Source organism: Neopelma chrysocephalum, unplaced genomic scaffold (genome assembly GCF_003984885.1).
Source record: "Neopelma chrysocephalum unplaced genomic scaffold, ASM398488v2 Primary Assembly neopelma1_73b, whole genome shotgun sequence".
NCBI classification, from domain to species: Eukaryota; Metazoa; Chordata; class Aves; order Passeriformes; family Pipridae; genus Neopelma; species Neopelma chrysocephalum.
This window is the reverse complement of record NW_020897734.1, coordinates 2426915-2446876: the sequence shown is the minus strand read 5'-3', so window position 1 is coordinate 2446876 and position 19962 is coordinate 2426915. Positions and strand designations below refer to the sequence as shown.

At 45.9% G+C, this 19962-nt stretch overlaps 1 protein-coding gene across 7 annotated transcripts in view; it reads left to right on the top strand.

The window, feature by feature from the left end:
• Nucleotides 1-19962, top strand: part of DOCK11 (dedicator of cytokinesis 11) — an 81008-nt gene that overhangs the window by 18366 nt on the left and 42680 nt on the right. For all 7 annotated transcript variants that reach the window (XM_027687176.1, XM_027687180.1, XM_027687178.1 and 4 more), the window contains exons 3-21: nucleotides 201-290; nucleotides 968-1050; nucleotides 2199-2268; nucleotides 4464-4559; nucleotides 7607-7741; nucleotides 8929-9106; nucleotides 9548-9627; nucleotides 10210-10293; nucleotides 12068-12208; nucleotides 13894-14103; nucleotides 14469-14591; nucleotides 15564-15646; nucleotides 16894-17016; nucleotides 17198-17274; nucleotides 17776-17960; nucleotides 18042-18107; nucleotides 18265-18357; nucleotides 18756-18879; nucleotides 19527-19648. In XM_027687176.1, coding sequence (XP_027542977.1) covers nucleotides 201-290; nucleotides 968-1050; nucleotides 2199-2268; nucleotides 4464-4559; nucleotides 7607-7741; nucleotides 8929-9106; nucleotides 9548-9627; nucleotides 10210-10293; nucleotides 12068-12208; nucleotides 13894-14103; nucleotides 14469-14591; nucleotides 15564-15646; nucleotides 16894-17016; nucleotides 17198-17274; nucleotides 17776-17960; nucleotides 18042-18107; nucleotides 18265-18357; nucleotides 18756-18879; nucleotides 19527-19648 — 2163 coding nt within the window. The remainder of the gene's footprint in view (nucleotides 1-200; nucleotides 291-967; nucleotides 1051-2198; nucleotides 2269-4463; nucleotides 4560-7606; nucleotides 7742-8928; nucleotides 9107-9547; nucleotides 9628-10209; nucleotides 10294-12067; nucleotides 12209-13893; nucleotides 14104-14468; nucleotides 14592-15563; nucleotides 15647-16893; nucleotides 17017-17197; nucleotides 17275-17775; nucleotides 17961-18041; nucleotides 18108-18264; nucleotides 18358-18755; nucleotides 18880-19526; nucleotides 19649-19962) is intronic.

Sequence of the window (19962 nt, the reverse complement as noted above, 5' to 3'; positions counted from 1 at the left end):
CCATGTTTGAGGTTCACTCGTCTCCGGTCCTGTGTACCTTGGAAAACTTCCACCATTACCCACATGTTAATTTTGGCTGCAGCAGTGACACATAAAACCAAAATGACCCACTGGTGATTTAGGCCCACCACATTCATTTAAAGCAAGTGTCAAGCCCTGAAGACCCAGTTTGCACTGACATCTTCCCCTTTTTTGTGCAGATCTCAGTCATCGGCCGACAGAGAAGGACTGTCCAGTCGACAGTGCCAGAAGATGCTCTAAAGAAAGCTCAGAGTCTCTTTGTCAAAGAGGTAGGGGCAAAGTCCACGTGACACCTGCCTTCAGCACTTTGTCCCTTGGGCAGGATGCTCAGCTGTAGCTCCTGATCTGCAGGGTTGCAGATCACTTGGTTTTTGCTTTGTGGGAAGCACTAATTGTTGGCAGGGTGGCTGCATGGGAGGGTTCTCATGTGCATCTCATGTGCAGTGTGTCTTTCCAGTGGGTTTTGTTCACAGACAAGGTGTGTGGCTTTGCACCACCTGCCTGAGCTGCAAGGTGCAGGAATGCAGCAGGGCAAGGGGGGATACACAACCTCCCTGGAGCATCCAGAGTGCCGCAGGTTTGTTCTGTACAGTGCTGCTCTCCAGGACTGCTCCCTCCAAGTGCAGTGGAACTAAGTGCGAAGTGATGCCTACATTTCTGAGGGGAGAAAATTGGTGCTTTCTGGAAAAAAGTCTCTTCCCAAATCGCTACTCCTTTTTTAGAGCCTTGGAGCGACATAAATACAAAATCTGTAGCTGTGTGGCAGGCCAGATGCTGTGTGATTTTTGTCTCTGTGCTGTAAAGGTTCCTTATGGAATTCTGTATTGCAACATAAAACAAGTGAAGCAGCCTTGTTCAGACCCAGCAGTGTGTAGCCCTTCCGACTTGTGCCTGGTTTTGTTTTGCTTGGTGTAGCTTTCAAAGAGCTGTATTGTTTTCCTTTCAGTGCATTAAAACCTACAGCTCTGACTGGCACGTGGTAAACTACAAGTATGAGGAATACTCAGGAGACTTTCGGATGTTGCCATGGTAAGTGTCGTGCTCCCTTGGAATACTAATGCGTGGTCACAAGGCTGGGGTTTGATGGGGTTTAGCAGAAGCAGTCTGCCCTTTTCCTGATGCCTGTCCCACAAGCAGCCTCTGCTCCAGAGGTGTGGGCACTCTGAAGGTTAGAGAGCCAGAGGTGGTTTGTGTTACCATGCCATTGTCACTCAGCTCTGTCAGGGAGATGCCCACAGTATTGTCAGTGTGGGTCACTGCTTCACATCCCATCCACCAGTGTGTAAACACCCCCTCCACTTGGGATGAGGGTGGACTGCAGTCCAGACTCATGGCAGGGTAAATAGTTGTTGGCAGTGTCTGCTCAGAGCGAATCAGGAGCCTCATTGTCCCGCTGGGCTCATGTTCCCTGTGTGCTACACACGGTGTTCCCGTGCTGAGCAGATTTTCCTTGTACTCTCAGTACAGAGAAGCTGCTGGACAACTTCAGTCCAGTGATGTGGTATTGCTGCTAATGCTGGCAGTGCTGGGAAGTTACGTGCTTGGAGATGCTGGGCTGTGCCAGTGATTCCAGCTCCAAAGCTAATTGGGTTTCTCAGACAGGCACATACATCTTCGATTTCTGCTGGATTCTTATTTTCTCCGTGGTGGCGCCTGCCCTGCTCTCACTGCCCACACTTGGGGCATGTCTGGACCCCTGTCCAGGCTGCTCCTGTGCTGGCAGCTTGTTAAATGCTTTTTCTTCCTAATTGGCTGAAGTGGGTCTGTTCTGGTGGTCTCACGGGGATGTGAAGCAGCAATGGGGGTAACACAATTGATCAAATTGTGTTAAGATTTGTGAATAATCTGCAGTCTGATCTTGCTTCTTTTTTAGCAAGATGGAAGATAAACTTGGCCTGCTCTATCTCTTTGTTGCATAAATGCAAGTCAGCAAAACATTTCCAGAATCAGACAACTAACAAGAGAAAGCTAATTACAGACTGCTTGTGCTTAATTTCCATGAAATGCACTCAGAAGTTAGCTTTCCCCAGCTGTAAGGGGCTGTAGGTCTCTTGAAATCCGTCTTCTGTGCTCTATAGTCTGCAGTTTGGCTGTTGCTTCTGGATCCAGCATCAGCTGCTGGCTCAGAGGACCCTTGTGGTCCAGTCATTAAACATGAAAATGTGTTGTGATTTCAGCAAATCCTTCAGGCCAGACAAGATTCCAAGCCACGTGTTTGAAATTGATGAAGACTTCGAAAAGGATGAGGTAAGGAGAAGTTTAAGGGTTTTTTTACATATACCACCATAAGATCTGTTAAAAAGAAGATTTCACAAGGCAAAGGCAGAATTCAGTTCCTAGGAACGGTTTTCTGGTGAGATGCTTAGTGCTGTGAAGATGGGATCAAAAGTGAGACAGTAATTTATTTCAAAGTATGGCAAGATAACTTCTTGGAGCCAAGGGTCTCCTAAATTATCTGGAGGATTAGCCATGTTTCTCATGGCTTTTTCACTTGAAACAGAGCATCAGTAGAAGAGGAAAAAAAGGAAGCCAAGCACTTACTAAGGAGCATTCCTCATGTCCAGAACTAAAAGTAGGCAATCTGTTTTTCAACAACACTGCAATACCAGGGTCCTCCTCTGAAAAGTTTTGTGCTTTTCCACATGACATTGCCATTCTTAATCAGTCACTTCTCCCCAACGTGTTCACATGTGTCAATCCTCTGTGCCACTTTGCAATGTTGTGAGGCATTTGCTTCCTCTGGAAGTTGACATGTGCTCAGCTGGTTGCAGGGAGGATTTGCAGCTCTGGAGCTCCTCCATGGGAATGATCTGAGGGCTCTGACAACTGGGACATCTCAGACCTGATGGTTATTTTGGATGGTGCAGTGTCATGTTTGCTACAGAAATGAGGGACATAGACAGACATTTTTCTGTCTCACGGACCATGTGGAGCTTAATCCACGATTGTGACATTAAGAAGTTTTTGTTTACAGAGGGAAGGGTTTAGCCCAGATGTTTAAAGTTCACGTGGCATGAAGATGCTGCTGCTGAGATTCTTACAGAGGAAAAAGGACATTTCTTTGTTGCAGAGCTGAAGATTTGGAGGAGCTGTTTCATGCACATTTCTCACAATCACTGTGTATGTCCCAGCACACCTCGGGTCTGGACTAGGATGGCTTCTTTGTAAATGGAAATATTTTGTCAAGTTTGGCCTTAATCTTTTTTTGGCTGTGTTGTTGGTTTGCTTTACATCATTAACTTGAGGTGTTCCCTCTTTAATAATATCTAATCTGGGCTGGAGACATTGCTGTGCACTATGTTATCAGCATGCTTCTGAGAAAGCGAAAGGACAAGAATATGCTATCAAAATTTGGAGACCTTTTTTCTTCTGGCCAGTGTCCCAAATACTCAAACAAGAGAAGTTACTGAGGTTTGTTGTAGAAGAGTATTCCAAGTGCTTTGGCAGATGTTTGGACGTTTATATCTTTTGGCATGGTCATATCTAAAGGATTCTGTTACAGTTTCCTGACAGAGCATTTGCATTAGAATTGTGTAATGGAAATTCAAATAAAAGAAATCTCTTGGTGAAAAAAGGTGAAGCATTATAAAGGAGAAATCATGGGTTGTTTTACCCAGGGAAATAAAGTATCAGAGAATTTACTTTGGAAGTTCGATGTGAAAAGAGTGGAAACCTGCTCCTTGGGATGCAGCAGGCGATAGGAACCAGTCCCTTCATGGCTCATCATCAGACAGGCCAGGGCTGCCTCTGCTGCTGATTCAGTGGAAATCCTAGGGCAAGTTTTTTTCATCACTCCATGCTCTTATTTCCCTCCCCAGTGGAGGTCATGGTTAGGTATGGATGGAGAGCCATTCTCCCTTTCTCAGACCACGGGACAGGAGCAGATGGAAACCCCATCTGGGTGTGCCACGAGCAGCCTGGTTGGGTCACTTGAAATTTCTTGTTTTGATAAATGTGAAACCAGCCAGTTCATTTCAGTTATTGGGGTTTGATGATTTTTGCCTAAATTTAAAATGGAGGAGTGACAAAAGAAAATGACAAAATAAGTCCCGAGTTCTGCATTTTGCAACTTCCTAAACAGACCTTTCTGAAAATTTCCTTCTTCCCCAGGTTTTTGAAATACTGCATAAGAACCAACGTACATTTCCTCATTGCAAAATTGCTGTGCCTATCAGCATAGATGTAATCTTTCTTTTTTTTAAAGGTGACCCAAACTAGCCTGTTTTGCCTCTTTATTGGAAAGAGATATCCCTGAAATTTTTTGTGATAACTCTGTCTATGTAGCTGTACCTGTTACACATACATTCTTCATTTCACTGTATTGCTGTAGTTAAAATGGTATTGCTTTTCAGGGTGGACAAAATCCCTGTGTCCAGGGGGAATTTTCTGTGAGATAGAGTTCACCTGGCCTCCTCTTTTTCTAATATTTTTCTTTCTTTCAGGATTCCTCATCCCTGTGCTCCCAGAAGGGCGGTGTGATAAAGCAGGGCTGGCTGCACAAAGCAAATGTAAATAGCACCATCACTGTTACCATGAAGGTGAGTTTGATCCAGTTACTTGTGAACAAGGCACGAGGTGAAGCTCAGACCACATCTCTGAAGCTCACAGGAGCTCAGTGAGTGGGTTTGGTTTTGGATGGGCATCCGTCCCTCTTGTAGAGTATCCCATGATGGACTGGAAAACCCAGTCTGGCAACAGTCTTTGACCCTTCCCTGTCCAGAATGTAAGACTGATGCACTTCAGATCACGATGGGCAAGCTGAGCAAAAAGGTGAACCGTGTTCTGGTAAAGCAGGATTGTTTTCTGAGTGAGCAGCTGAGGCCCAGGAGAGGAAGGCGGCTTGAATAACTGAAACAGCTGCCCTGAAAAGACAGCTTTCTGAATTGATGGTTTCCTTGCTGGTAGGAAATATGCAGGGAAGCCAGCTTTAAATTGAAATGACAGATCTTTGCTTTAAAACCAGGGGTGATATCACTGCAGAGACAGAGCATCGCTGACCTAAAAGCAACAGCTGCCTTGTCTCCTGTTCTCTGCTCTGCATAATCTGGCGTGACATTGCTTAGATTGTGCAGAGATTTTTAATAGTTCCACCATAGGTTTTTGCTGTGGCAATGAGCCCATGTGCTGTCCCACCATGCAGCTGCCTTGTTACAGCATAGAGAGAGTGTTAGGGAGTTAATGCTCAGTGGTGCAGCTGAAGGATGGCTGCAGTGAGGCTGCTTTGCAAGGGTATATTAAAAAAATCTCAAATAGCCTGGCTGTTCCAAGTCTCAGTTCAATGAGTTATGCTTTCAGGAGAAGCAGAACAGGACTGTTCATAGGGCTAATTTTAATTTGAGTTTTGAAATGGGCTTGAAGGCGATAGACAGAACAGGATTTTCTGATCCTCTGCTTTTCCAAACAAGGTTGAAGCAATTTTTTTGCCTGTAACTTCTGGAGGAGGTATGATACATGCTCAAAGCATTCAGTTGGGTCTGTTCTGGTCTGAGCCTCTTGTGGTGGTTGGTCTCAGCGCCCAGCACCTGAGACTCACCTTTCTGAGAAGTTATGTGAACTACACTGGCTTCAGTTCCATTAATATGGTCCAGAGCCTCCAGTGAAACTCTGATATCAAAGCACTGAAAATCAGTACTCATTCTCTGAGCTGGTCCTGGTCACTTCTGTGTCTTACAAAACACCTCCCAAGGCACATACACGAAAGCTGAGGACTTTGAACACCTTTGGCCTTATCACCACTTGGAGAGGCTGCTGTGCTGTGTTCAACTGTGAGTGCTGATTCTTTCACTGCTGAGCTGCTGGTACCTCACACTGTTGCTAAGTGTGAGCAGAGTGTGTTTGGTGGAGAACCAGCCCATGAGCAAACTGTCATTAGGCTACAGCTGCCAAACTTTATTTCAGAGCAACCTTTCCTTTACAGAGAAGTGCCCTGGTTTGGCCCAGCTCTCCCTGTCTGGTTTGCAGTGTGTGTTGTGCTGCACTGCAACCACAGTGTCCGGATTGTCCTTCTGCCCTTCTCTGCCCAAATGGACTTCCCCAGTTCTTGACATCCCTCTGCACTCACAGTGCTCAACAGCAGCACCTGTAGCCTGAACAGAGGGGATGTTCTCTCTGCTCCTAGGTTTATAGTATTAATTTCAAATAATCATTGTCTTCTGACAATGATTTCTGACAGCAGTGCTTACAAGGGGCAAGATCATAGGAATAGTGTTTGCTGTTTGATTCTGCCTTTACTTTTGAACAGAAGTCATCAGATGCAAATGGTTTAGCTTGAAATCCCATGCCCACGAGGGATATCAACCCTGTAATATCTAGAGAGAGATCTGTCATGGGTTTCTGTAGCATCCAATGCCAAAATTCCTGAGACTGATTCAGTGAAGTGCTAAACCAGTGTTTAAGCTGGTTTAACACTTTGCATCCTTAGCTTTCCATGTATTTTTATGCTCTGTTGAACTGAAGGTTTAGTTAGATCTTATAAAACTTAAAGCTCAACAACCTTAGAGCATCTCTACAGCTAATTAGTCATCCAAAGGATGCCAGAGGTTACTTTTCAGAAGGGTTAGGTTACGGTTCAGAGCCCGATGCTTCCTCCCAGTTCTGTGCACTTGAGTGGGTTTATTGAACATGTGCTAGTGTCTGTAATGATGGGAGCAGGAAATTACTTGTAATCTCCCATGTGGGATGAAAAATGCTGTGTTTATTTGTAGATCTTCCAGATACACAGAACAGTAGAAATACTTGCAGTGCTGTGTGCCCCAGCTTCCTTTGTGATTCTCCTAATGAAGATACCCAGCAACTGTGAAATGCACCCTGGTCCTTACAGACTTGACAGCATATGGTGCTATCCCAATTGCTGCCAAAATGTGCTCTTGAGTTATAGTCCAGTGTCTTTTGGCTGACAAGCATGAAGGAGGATGTTCTGAGATACTGGAGAGCTTCTTTTTCTTTGTAAAAATCAGGAGTTCAAACAAAGGAATACTTCTCCCGAAGTTATTGCTTTTTGGTGTGGGAGTTGAACACTAAGCCAAAGCCAGTTCTTGAAAATAGATTTGTGTAAGAAAAACAAACCCAAAGTCACAAAAAACCAAGCAGTTTATTGGATTGCAGCATCCCTTGGCTTGCATTTGAGTGCTAGGAATTTCCACATGTCTGTTCCAAAGTCTTACAGACAATTCCTTTGTAATTCTAGCTGAGGCCTATATCAAAAAGGCTCTGGAAATACCTGCTCTGAGGTGGAATGAATCTTCAAGCCATGTGCTGATCTGAATTTACTGTGTAGCAGTACTTTGTAAAGATAAATGAGACTGGAGCCAGCTGAGAGACGAGCTGGAAGCCCTGGGGCTTTGCTTTAGTTGGGCAAACTTGTAATAACAACAAGGACATTAAAATTAAAGAAGATGATGGAAATCTCTCTTTATAAAAGCAAATCACAGTGAAATAGGTGAATCTGCAACACTATAGAGCCAGCAGTGTTTCTTGTTACCATATTTTCTCAGTAGCACAGAGGGCAGATGCGGAAACCAGGGCCACGGTTTGTGATCTACAAGAGAGTGACTACTTGCCTCAGCAAGACTTTGTACTTTTGCAGGTATTCAAGAGGAGGTATTTTTACTTGTCACAACTCACAGATGGCTCCTATATTCTGAATTCCTATAAAGATGAGAAAATTTCAAAAGAATCCAAAGGCTGCATTTTCTTGGACGCTTGCAATGACGTTGTTCAGGTAGGTGTGCTTTCTGTGTGGCTGCACATGGACTTTTGCATTGCTGGCTCTGAGATACATGTGCTCTCTCGAGGTCTGAAGGCATGGATTTGCAAACTAATCCAGAGCTGGTCAGCTAAACTGATCAACAGGCAGACAAGGCATTTCACAAAGGTGCCATACTTTTGGCTAGGAAGAGCTGCTGTCAGAGTAAAATGGAAGCATTTCATCATTACCTCATCTGTTGCCTCCCTGCTCTGTCCATCTCCTTTACCTGTTATTGTAGGTCAGGTGCCTTTCAAGACCTTGAAGGTTGAAGCCAGTTAGTAATTGGTGTGACTTTGTCTTGGGCACCTTCCTCCTCTATTTGCTACTTGCACCAGCTTCTTGTTTCCTAAGTCACATCCTGATAAGTCCATGCAAACATGCAGTTCTTTGGGACTTAGAACCTGCTCAAGCCTTGTAGGTTTTAGGAGCAGGAATTTGTACAGATCTAAAACCTGGGTTTGCTTAGTTGTGTGAGGGTGAGGGGCAGCAGTGGGTTCCTGCTGTGCCTTCTGCCCTTGCTGTCTCTGCAGAAGCTTCAAGCACTGGGTGTGGTGGAGCTGGTACAGGGCAGCCTAAATTACCGCAGTGGTTTGCTTTAGCATGGATGAGTCAGAGCTGTGAGTTCCCATTTATCCTTCTGAACACAGTAAGAGCAGTAATGCACACGCCTCAGTGATGTACGGGATGCAATTCCCAAGTTGCATCAGATTTGCCTTGGCTTCTGATTGGAAAATGCTGTTTAAAGGCCAGCACAGCTCCGAAATGTTGCATTGAACCGCTTGCTTTTAAGATAGATGCCTCTGAGTGTCCTGGAGCACAGCATTACTTATTGTGTCAGACAAATGCAGTTACTGGCTTCTCTGGGTAAATGCTAAAGGTCTGAGAACATCAGAAGGAGCTTGCTCCTGCTCCTGGTGCAGTGTCTGTGTTCAGTCTGGCTTTCTTTCACTCTCAGAGTAGCTGGCAGCCATGGACCTGTGCACTGCTTGGTCACAGCTGGGAAGCCCTTGGTGATTGCTGCAGGATTGCTGTGTCAGGGAAGCACTGCATTGTATTTTGTGGTATTTCAGCTCAGGATGCTTTCCCAAAGAGGAGCTGTGGGGCAGGTACTGTGCTGAGTTGTTGAGGAAAACGTAACACAAGTCTCTCTGTTTGTTCAGTGTCCCAAGATGCGCCGTTATGCATTTGAACTGAAGACAATAGACAAGTACAGCCACTACCTTGCAGCTGAAACTGAGCAGGAGATGGAAGAATGGCTGGTGACCCTGAGAAAGATCATTCAGAGCAATACTGAGAGTTTGGTGCAAGAGAAGAAAGATACTGTGGAATCTGTGCAAGGTCAGTTTGTAAATAAACGCCTACCTTCTCCCTTCTCCAGCAGGATGCAAGCAGTGTGCCTGGAGAAGTGTGTGCTGTATAAATAGCAAGAATTGTGGCTGACACATAATGTCATGCAAAGGGGCTTATTACAACACAGACAATAGTCTGAGGAATAAAAGTGGAGGGAAATGTGACCCTTCTTCTGGAAGGGAAATCCATGGCAAAGTTTCAAGGCTCCTGGAAAATTGGCTCTGTGCTGAAGTTTTGCTTTGGAAAGACCTAGCAGACTGTAATAGTACACTATGATACTAGTAATGTATGGAAAAATCTTACTCCCAAGGAATGGAAAAATCTCCGTAAACTGTTTTTGTGCTATTGTTAGCAAATACTGCAGGATGCTTTCTGGCAGAGCGGTGCTGCTGCAGTTGTTTTGAACATCTGTTTCTCGTGTCCTTGCAGATGATGAATCGAGCACGCAGGGAAAATCAGAGAACATCCTGGAGAGCCTGGAGAGAAGCATGCATCCAGAGCTGATGAAGGTACCGTGTTTGCAGAGATCACTCTCCCCACCCATAACTAATTCTGTCCACCTTGTCTTTGAAAGGGGTTTTCTACTTTCTGTGTCTTCAGCTCTGGGGAAGCTGGGCAGGCACCAACTGCTGGTGGGGTCTGTTATCCCACCTGCCTGTCTCATGGATGGAGCTCCATGGTTTGAGGCCGCATGTCCTTCACCTCCAAGTGTGGTGGGGTGTGGTTCTTCCCTTGAGGAAGAACCAGATTTAGGGCAAATGAAGGACTGTTGTGATCAGCACTGCTCATTTGGACTGTGACCATCCTGGCTGTGGGAGCAGAGGGGGAGTTAGGCAGCAGCTACCTCCTGTTTATGATCCAGAGTGTGGTTTGGTTTCCTGCTCCTGCCTGCCTTCTCATTTGGCACAGCCACGTCACTGTGCTGTCATTGCACCGTGTTGGTGGCTGCAGCCAAGATGCTTTACATCATTTCACATATCACAAAGGGAACCTGAAAAATAATGATTTTGTTTTGATTCCTTTCTTTCCCAATAACGAATGTTTGCCTCTGTGTGGCCAGGCAGTAATGTCAATGCCTTCCTTTGTCCTAGTATGGAAGAGAAACAGATCAGCTGAACAAACTCAGCAGAAATGATGGAAGACAAAACATCTTTTCTTTCGACCCAGAAGTCCAGGTAAACATCCCTATATTTGCCAGTGTGAGGTTTTGTTCTCTGTGTTGTGCCTCCCTTGTTCCCTTGCATGGCCACAGTGTTTGCCTGCAGGGGCAGGATGTTTCTCAGTGGACTGGAGAACAGAAGTGCAGCCCATACCCTGCCAGTGAGAGCAGAATGAGATGTCAGTGCTCAGGTGATAGCTCAAATACAGGGAAGACTCGCAGCAGCCCCACACAGGGCCTCCCTCCAGCTTTGCTGGCTTTTGTATGATGCATCTCAATGTTGCTGGATCTCAAACCCATCATCTGTGCCTCTGGGAGGTTCTCATGGCTGCAGAAGAAGCAGTAGAAGCGTTACTGCAGGGATACCTGCAGTGCTGCATGGGGCTCAGCACATCTGGAGTGGGGAGCAGGGGTGGTAAAGGCCATGATAGGAGTTTACAGGGAGAGCCTCAGTCTTCAGGCAGTTTTCAAATGTAGGAACATACAAACAGAAAAAACACCCTGTGCTGGTCTGATTCACTGGAGGAGAGGGTCACTGTCTATTGGCCTGTTTTCTTCTTGGCTTTGAACTTTGCTGAGTTCTCTGCCAAGGTCCAGGTGTGGGATTTCAGTGAAATGAGCTGCAATTGTTAACACAGTTTTAGAGAATTGTTCCAGGTTATTTCACAGTTTCTGGTTCCCCTTCTGGCATGCTTTGGCTTGTTCACACCTGTGAAATGGAACATTCTGGTTTAACAAGGAAATGTAATTAGTCTTTAAAAGGTTTAGTTGTGCAAAGTGAGTTTTTCTCTTGGCACTTCTTTAAGGTCTTTAACAGAAAGAAGATAAGCATCCAGGGGATTTTTTGGGTTTTTTTCGAGGGAAGCTTTGAGAAGTTTCTCATATTCTAGTCAGATAATAAAAATGGAAATATTATTTAGTGCAGAGCATCTAAGATAACTTTTTTTACCTAACCAAATGGTTAGGCTGAATTCACTGCCCTCTTTTTATACAAAGAGCTCTTTATTCTGATGTGGGTCAGTCGGATCTGCTATCACACCAGGCATGCAAAATCATTGCCCTGGTCAATGCTGGTGTGTATGTGCACACTTGTATGCCTGGTGCTAAGGAAACTGAGAGCAGGAACTTACACCTGCAACGTACTTTCCTCATGGAATGGAAATAAGGTAAACAATGGAAAGAGTTCCTCAAAACTGGATTAACAATTGCAGCCTGTTTTTCTGAAATCAGTTGATTGAATTGAGATGTCAGCACCTTGTGTTTGGCATGCAGGTTTCTGCAGGGTTTGAGGGGGAAAAGCAAACAGGACTGTGCCAGACTGTCACTGAGAGACCTGCTGGTATTTAGGGGTGTTTGGGGTCTCTGTGTCCCCAGTGCCAGCACAGTGGGTATGGCAAAGGTTTGTTTCAGGCACAGGGACCATCTCCTAAACTAGCCATATCTTCATGGTGGAAGACACTTTTTTTATTGCCTTATGTTCTGCTTTCTTCCCCAAGCTCTAAATGGTGTTTGGGAAGATCCCCAGAGTTACAGCAAAGCAGGAAGGAACTGAAATCATACTGAGGTTTAGTTTGCTATGCTCTACAAAACAAGTTGCTAAAAATTGATACATCTCCATTGAATTCATGTCTTGTATTTGTGTAACATCACCAAATTGCACTCATTTGTGAATGTGTCCTGTACCTTTTGTACCACTTTAAGATAGTATTGGCCATAATGTTATCCCTTTACATTATTCAGGGGTTTATTTTCTTTTTTAATGAGACCAGATTTGTTTGTTTGCTATCTAGAGACTAGACTTCTCGGGGATTGAGCCAGATGTGAAGCCATTTGAGGAAAAGTGCAGCAGGCGCTTCGTGGTGTGCTGCCAGGACTTCTCCCTCAACCTCCTCGCTCAGCTCAGTGACAGGGCAGAAGGAGGACCCACCAACGTAAGGGGAGCTCCAGCGTGTCCTGCTTTGTCTTCTTTCTCCTCACCAGCAGGAAAAACCCTTGGGAAATTAATCTGGGTGGATACATCCCATTTTGCCATGAGCTCTGATGGGACCTGGCAGGCGGTGACTGCTGGCCCAGGGTCATTGCAGGATTTGTCTGCCTTGGTATTTTGGTGTTCCAAAAATGTGTTTGGGGACAGGGTCTGTCCTGACATGCCTCATCTTGCAGTAACTGGGACTGCTGGGAAATAAGCAGTTCAGAGGCAGAAGGAATATGTCTGCCTGTGGGTCCCTGTGAAAGTCCTCTTGGTAAATGATTAAGCTCCATCTCCAAACCACTCATGGCTGGTTTTTATTTCATTTCCCCTAATGGCAAGGGATTTCCCTGTTCTGGAACCTTCTTCTGACTCCCAGCCTAACTGTATTCACAGCTGCTTTATTATATGCATTTGTTATTGTGCCAAAGTTGTGCCTTAGCCTAAACATCTCTTCATTGTATTTTCTGAGCCTCTGATGTCTGTAGGCAGCTATTACATCTCACCTCAGCCTTTGTTCTGCTGGGCTGAGCAGACCAGTCTCCTCCAGTCTTTCCTCCCAAAATAATCCCTGTTGTCCTGTCCTGCCCTTGCTCTGGGTCACCCCTTTCTGCGGGTGCCAGAGCAGCAGGTAGCGTCACAGGGGAGGCAGCAGCCCTGGCACTGCCCCATCTCTACTGATGCTGCCCTGCCTGATGCCTGTTAGAATCACAAAGGCTTTTTTGTGGTGGTTTCATGTTGGCAGCTCCCAGCTGCAATACAGGACAGCAGGCTCCATACACAACACCAGGCTCATTCTCCTCAGTAGCTCCCAGCAGATGGACGCATCGCTAATAGCAAAGATTCTTATTATTCATCCTTAATCAGGTCCAGAGTGAGACCTAATCAGCACATTTGCAGCATTGGTGTAATGCCTTGAGTCATGCTGGAATGTCTCAGGCACTCTACAGTCTTATCTTCAGGCCTTAGTTTTTATCTTTACATGGATGCACGCCTACTGCAATCTTTGAATTAAAAATACATGCATTATTGCCACTTGCCTTGTGTTGTCAAGGTCAGTAGCTACAAAGGAGTTGGCAGATTTTGCACATGCAGTTCCTCAGCAGTGTTAGCCTTGTATTTGAGCTGTACTGGCTGGGAGAACTAACTTTCCTCCTGGGAGAGCATCTGAGGAGCGTTTTGAGTGTCACAGTTGGGCCATCCAGAGCTGAGGGACTTTGGAAAATCAGTAGTGGTCTTTAGCATGTGATCATAAACACTCTTAAGCTGATCTCTTTCTCGTTGCAAAGGATAAACAGCTCTGATGAACTGAGTTCATCTTTTCTTCCTGACTTCATAGTTTGCCACTTATTTAAAAAACATATGGGTTTAATTCTTTTTATTTCATTGATGGCTTTAAAGTAGCTTTTTTTCTAATTGACTAGATCAAAATGCAAGAAGGTGCAGGGAAAAAATGGATTTGTGTATTTATAAAGCAAAAACCTTGGATTATCTGTAAGAATTATGTAGAATGCTGGCGTACAAAGCTAAAGGCACAAACACATGCAGCAGGTTCCCAGTCTCCTTAGCAGGGAAGGCAATGCTGATACCCTTGAGCCTGTGCCGTGCATTTTTATTTTTGACACGTACATTCCATCCAATTTCCAGGTTGAGCCCTTTTTCCTAAGCTTGGCGTTATTCGACCTGAAAAATAATTGCAAGATTTCAGCTGACTTCCACGTGGACCTGAACCCCCCGTCTGTCCGTGACATGCTGCTGGACAGCCCCGTGTCCGGAGCAGAGGGAGCCAAGGGACGCTCGCCGGGGGAGAGCCTCGTGCACGGGGTCCCCGAGTCCTGCCTGCGCTACATAAAACGGGTGAATATCTGACCTTCTCCTCCATCTGTGCCTCTGTTGAGGCTGTGGCTGTTCAGCAGCCTGGCAGTGTGGTGTTACCCACTGCATGGGGAACCACAAGTCAGCTTTTCTCTTGAGCTGTGGGGTTTTGGTCAGTGTTGAATTTGCCGCTTCGGGCTCACTGGCAGTGACAGGCAGAGCACCAGGTAGAGTCTTTTGACACTTGACCATGCTCAAGTCTGGTGAGCCCCTTTGGCCTATCCACAGGAGCAACCAGGGCAGGGTGAGTGTGGGTTGTGGGAAGGGACAGTTTGATGACTGGGGGCAAACCCTGCGGTGCGTGTCAGGTGTCCTGCTGTCTGACAGCTGCTGCCTGTCTGTTGCAGGGGGTCTTCTCCGTGACTGACCCACATGCAGAGATCTTTCTGGTGGCCCGTGTGGAGAAGGTGCTGCAGGGCAGCATTGCACACTGTGTAGAGCCCTACATGAAGAACTCGGACCCTGGAAAGGTATTGGGTGGGGCCACGAGAGTATCTCCTTAGTGATGCTCTCTTCTGCTGCAGGGAGTAGTGTGGTCTGAAACACGGGTTGTTCCTGCTTCTCTTTAGTTTCTTTCTGGCAAATACAGCCTTCATCTGTTCTGTTCGCACTGTTCCCAGGCTGGCTTCAGCTGGGCTGTCCTGGGAGATTCAATTCCTTCCCTTGGAAAGGGGCAGAGGATTTTTAAAAAGAGCCAAGCACTTGGGGCAGGGGGACCTTTCCCCATTGCACTTCGATAAGGCAAAGCCTGGCCTGACAGCAAAAAGTGTCACACTTCATCCCCCGAATGAAGTGTCTACATAGAATCCTTAGGTTGGAAAAGATCATTGAGTTCAACCATTAAACCAGCATTGCCAAGCCCAACACTAAACCATGTCCCTAAACACCACTTCGACGTGTCTTTTAAATACCTCCAGGGATGGTGACTCCACCACTTCTCTGGGCAGCCTGTTATAGTGCTTGATAATGCTTTCAGTGATGAAATTTTTCCTAATATGCAAGGAAGAGACCCTGCTGCAGCCAGTATCAGTCTCTGCATGCCAAGTGGACCTCATGCTGCCTTGTTGCACCCACTCAAAATTAGTTCCTGAAAAGTCAATTATAGAACACCCGGTGATGATGGCATTCCCTCGGCACACTTCCTAAGTCTCTGTAGGATGAGCCAGTTGCAGTTAATTTTGGAAAATAAACTAATATAATAGGTTTAATATGACTGTGCCCTCAATGTTTGCTATTGCTTTTCAAAGTAATAACTGTGGATGGTGTGAAATGGCAAACAGGGGTGTCTGTCAGCTGCTGCAGCAACTGTTGTGCTGCGTGCTTGGGGAGCTGTGCCTCGTGGAGAGATGCATTTTCCTGGAGAGTGCAGCACTCTTCACTCCTTTCCCAGGGCAGCAGGGAAGCCCTGGCACACACTAACCCACCTCTCTCGTGTTTTGCAGACTGCCCAGAAAGTCCATAAGGTGGCCAAGCAGGTGTGCAGCCGTCTGGGGCAGTACCGGATGCCCTTCGGTTGGGCTGCCAGGTGAGTCTGCTCAGACTGGGCTTTGCCCATGGCAGGAGCTGCTGCTGTGAGTTATCCAAGACACGAATCAGCTGAGTGGGCAAAGGGCCAAGTGACTGAAGTCAGTGAAGTTGCAGCCGGGGGCAGAGTTTGGCTCTGACTCCCAAAACAGAATTGGGATTGGCCTGAAATGCTCTATCTAGAATTAGAAACAAAATACTAAAAAGTAAACAGTGCTGGGAAGGCAGTAACCTTCCTAATGACCTGTAGCTACTGCTGTCAGGGAAGAACATTCCTGGGAACAAATTACACAGTACCAGGCTACCACAGGAATCAGTGCAGAAACTCCCTCCTGCCACCATCTACTGCCAGGGACAGGATGAGAGTAGAGGATCTCCCAGCCTGGAGGTGGCAATCAGCTGGGGCTTGTTTTCCATCTTAAACTCCGCTTTAATTAATGTTCTTGAGAATGGCTGGAGGTAGTGATCCCATTCCCTTGCTGTTCTTTACTGGGACTGATAAAGGATGTCACTGCTAACTCTCAAATCTCAATGAGAGGAAGGCCTGAAGGCAAGATCATCCACTGCCTCCTAGTGCTAAACTGCATTTTGGTGCTGACAAAAGGGATGGTAATGACATGGGAACACAGAAGACTGTCGCAGTGGGATGGAATTTGATGGTATATTGCTTGCAATGTGTACTCTTGAGCTGGATTTTCCTGTGACACTGGCTGCTCACCTTCAAGATTCTATTTATGGGATGCATCTGAATCCTGGGAGCCAGCACTCAACCCTCTTTCAAGTGGTGCCTCAGCCTAATGGTGGGCTCTGTATGGGCATTGACTTTGGCTTCAGATTTATTCCTGCTGGGTAAAGAGCTGCCTTTGGACAGCAAGGAGCTGAGTGGCCTGGTGCAGGGAACTGTGTTGCTCTGCATCTCTGGAATGCATCCCCTGGGAGGAGATGGAAGAGTGTTCATGATTGTGGACCAGGCTTGGAAATGGGCTGGATGTATCCTCCTGACCTGGCTGGTGAGAAGGGAAATGGGTGATGTCCCATGGGATTCAGTGTGACACTGGATTGAAGGCTGTGTGGGGTCTAAGCACCATGTGAGGAGGGGAGAGCAGTCAGGTCTGGTGGTGTGCAGAGCAGTCTCAGGGCAGTGAACCTCTCACCCTATAAACTGCCTTTCAGACATGTCAAAGACCTCAGTGTCTGTGTATTTATCAACATTTAGGAAACTTACCTCCTTTTTTTTTTTTTCTGCAGACCAGTTTTCAAAGACTCCCAGGGCACTCTTGATGCTGAAGGAAAATTCTCACCCCTGTACAAGCAAGACAGCAGCAAACTCTCAAATGAAGATATGCTGAAGCTTTTAGCAGAGTATAAGAAGTAAGTGTGAGAGATTGGTGTAGGGGCTGGACAGGCATTTTAACATACATTTTGAAACAGTTAAGTGTAAGCATGAGATGACAATTTCTAAAACACTCAGAGGGCAGCAAGAAGTGCTGCTGATGTGTTCAACACCTGAGCTTTCAAGGTTCACACTCTTGTTCCTTTCTCTTTAATGCAGACCAGAAAAGACAAAACTACAAGTCATTCCAGCCCAGTTAAACATCATCATCAAAGACGTCCCGCTAGACTTCACAAGTAAGGATCTTGAATCTTAAAATAAATGCTGATGGCTTGAGCCTCAGGAGTTGATGCTTCTATGTGGAATTTTTCTGTTTCATTAACAAGAGTATCTTGGGGGTGCAATGAGAAATGAGTAATTCAGCATAACCACTGCCTTATAAGTCTTTCTGATGGATTCTCTGGAGGGATGTGAGCCAAGTGCAGAGGTTTACCTGAGGGGTTCATCTGCTTTGCAGTTTGGCCATCGCATCCTAAATCTAAAGGAAGCCACCTGCCTGCTTTTGCTGGTGTTATTACATCAATCTCATATGACGTTTTTGATCTATAACACTGGAGGGCTTCACAAACGTGGTCAGTGTGATTCTTTACTTTGCATTTAAAGAAACTGAGGCGAAGAAAGGACTTGTGATGTGTTCAGTGTCACTCCATGGACTTTTGGCAGCTCTTGTAGGCTAATCTCCTGTCCAAAAGGCTTTTCTAGTGGACTTAATTTTTTCTGTTCTTATGTTCTTCCAGATTGTGTCACAGCTTCTTACATTCCTATAAAGCCTTTTGAGAAGAGCTGTGAGGACGTTGCGGTGGAAGTGGAGGAGCTTGTCCCAGAAGTTGCAAAATACTGTTACCCCTTCACTGTCTACAAAAACCACCTCTATGTCTACCCCTTGCATTTGAAGTATGAGAACCAGAAGGTGTTTGCAAAGGTGAGTGACCTGGAGCGAGGGCTGGGGTGATGCTGCTGGCCTGTAGCAATGGCTCATCCTCCTGTTTTCCCCCCATTTCAGGCAAGGAATATTGCTGTCTGTGTTGAGTTCAGGGATTCAGATGAAGCTGATGCCAGGCCACTAAAGGTGGGTACCTATTAATGGGGCTGCCATTTGCTCACTGCTGTGCCAGCCAGTCTAAGCAGGCAATAGGAAAACACCAAGTTTCCATTGCTATTTTAATTTGACTAGCTAATTTAGGGTGGTAGCAACCCTGAATTCAGCTCTTCGTTTGTGTTTCCAGTGTATATATGGCAAACCTGGAGGCCCTCTCCTGACCACAAACGCATATGCTGCCGTGCTGCATCACAACCAGAGTCCAGAGTTCTATGATGAGGTAAAAACAAAATGTGGGAAATAGCAGATTTTCCTGGATGCTACAATGCCAAGGGGCTTTTCAGGGATACCTCTCTTGGCAGGGCTGGGTGAAATATGGGTAAAGATAATCACCAGCCTTTTGCCTCAGCAGAAGGGCTCAGCAAAGCCAGAGCCTTTGTCAATTTTTAATGTCGGTTTGTTTTCTGCTGTCTTTACTGTCACGCTTTGTGCCTCCAATCACCCACCCCCATTAATAAGTAATGTTGCAAATTTGATGAAAATGTTAGCCAGGAGTTACTTAAAATGGGTAAGAATGTGTCTTGTATAACTGCATACAACATAGCGTTTGTGAAATAAAATAGAACTAAAATATTCCTCCACAAAAATACAGTCTGATCTATCATGATATCATTTTAGATTAAAATTGAGCTTCCAATTCACCTCCATCAAAAGCATCATTTGCTTTTCACCTTCTATCATGTCAGCTGTGAAATTAATACAAAGGCAACATCGAAAAAACAGGACACCGTTGAAACTCAAGGTATGTTCAATGCTTACATTATTTTTGTTGGAGTGGAAAAGGCCAAGATAAAATGAGTGTAGGGTCATGAAAAAATATTTGATTAAAATACTAGCCTATCTGAATTTTCTTTTCCAAAAGAAACCTAATGCAAAATTGTAGGTCTAAACTGGAATAAACTCAATGTTTTTGGTGTATACTAAAGCTCAGATTTTTGCTGCAATCTGACAGCTCTTTCTGCATGTTCCTGCCTTGCACAAATGGGCTGTTCTCAGGCAAGACACCAACAAAAACCTGACGCTCGGTCAGGGCCTCAGGGGCTGATCGTGCCCACACTTGACATGTGCACACCCAAGTCCCGCTGGTTGGGATGCCTCTCCATTCATCCAGTCCTCAAAGGACCCTCATCGTGGTGCACAGCCATGGCTCACGCACTGTTTCTGCCCCTCAAACCCACTCCTGGTCTTGGTTGTGCTGTGTCTGAATTTCATTCACCAAGTCACCGGGTAAAAGGTGCTTTAACAACACTGACGTGGTTGATCCCAACCTCGCTGAAGCCACTTGCACAACTGCAAGTTCAGACTTCCCAGGGTGAGAGACAGCTCTGTTTGAGCTGAACATGGATCACTGTGTGTCTGCTAACTGTGCCCCACTGGTTGCCTCCACAGTGGGATACGCCTGGGTCCCGTTGCTGAAGGATGGGCGGATTGTCACCCTGGAGCGGCAGCTGCCGGTTTCATCCAACCTTCCACCTGGGTACCTGGGTCTTGGAGACACAGAGTCACGAAAGGTAGGAAAGCCATTTAAAATGGGCCTAAATGTAAAAAGGAAGAGGAAAGTTGAGCTTTTGTTGCCACTGTAAATTCCGGGCTCCTGTTGGTGCTCTGCTCAGCTGGAAAAGTCTGTGCTGCAGGGCAACCCCAAAGCTTAAAGTTCTTAGGGATGGGAAACAGGACACCTTTAATTCCACTTTCCCTGGTTATACAGGTTGTAGAGAATATTTTGGTGCAGGCTGGACTAGGCTGTTGCAGATGGCAAGTGCAGGAGAGTGAGCACGTGGGCTCTGTGTGTCTGCACAGAGCCACCTTCTCACCAGTCTGAAAC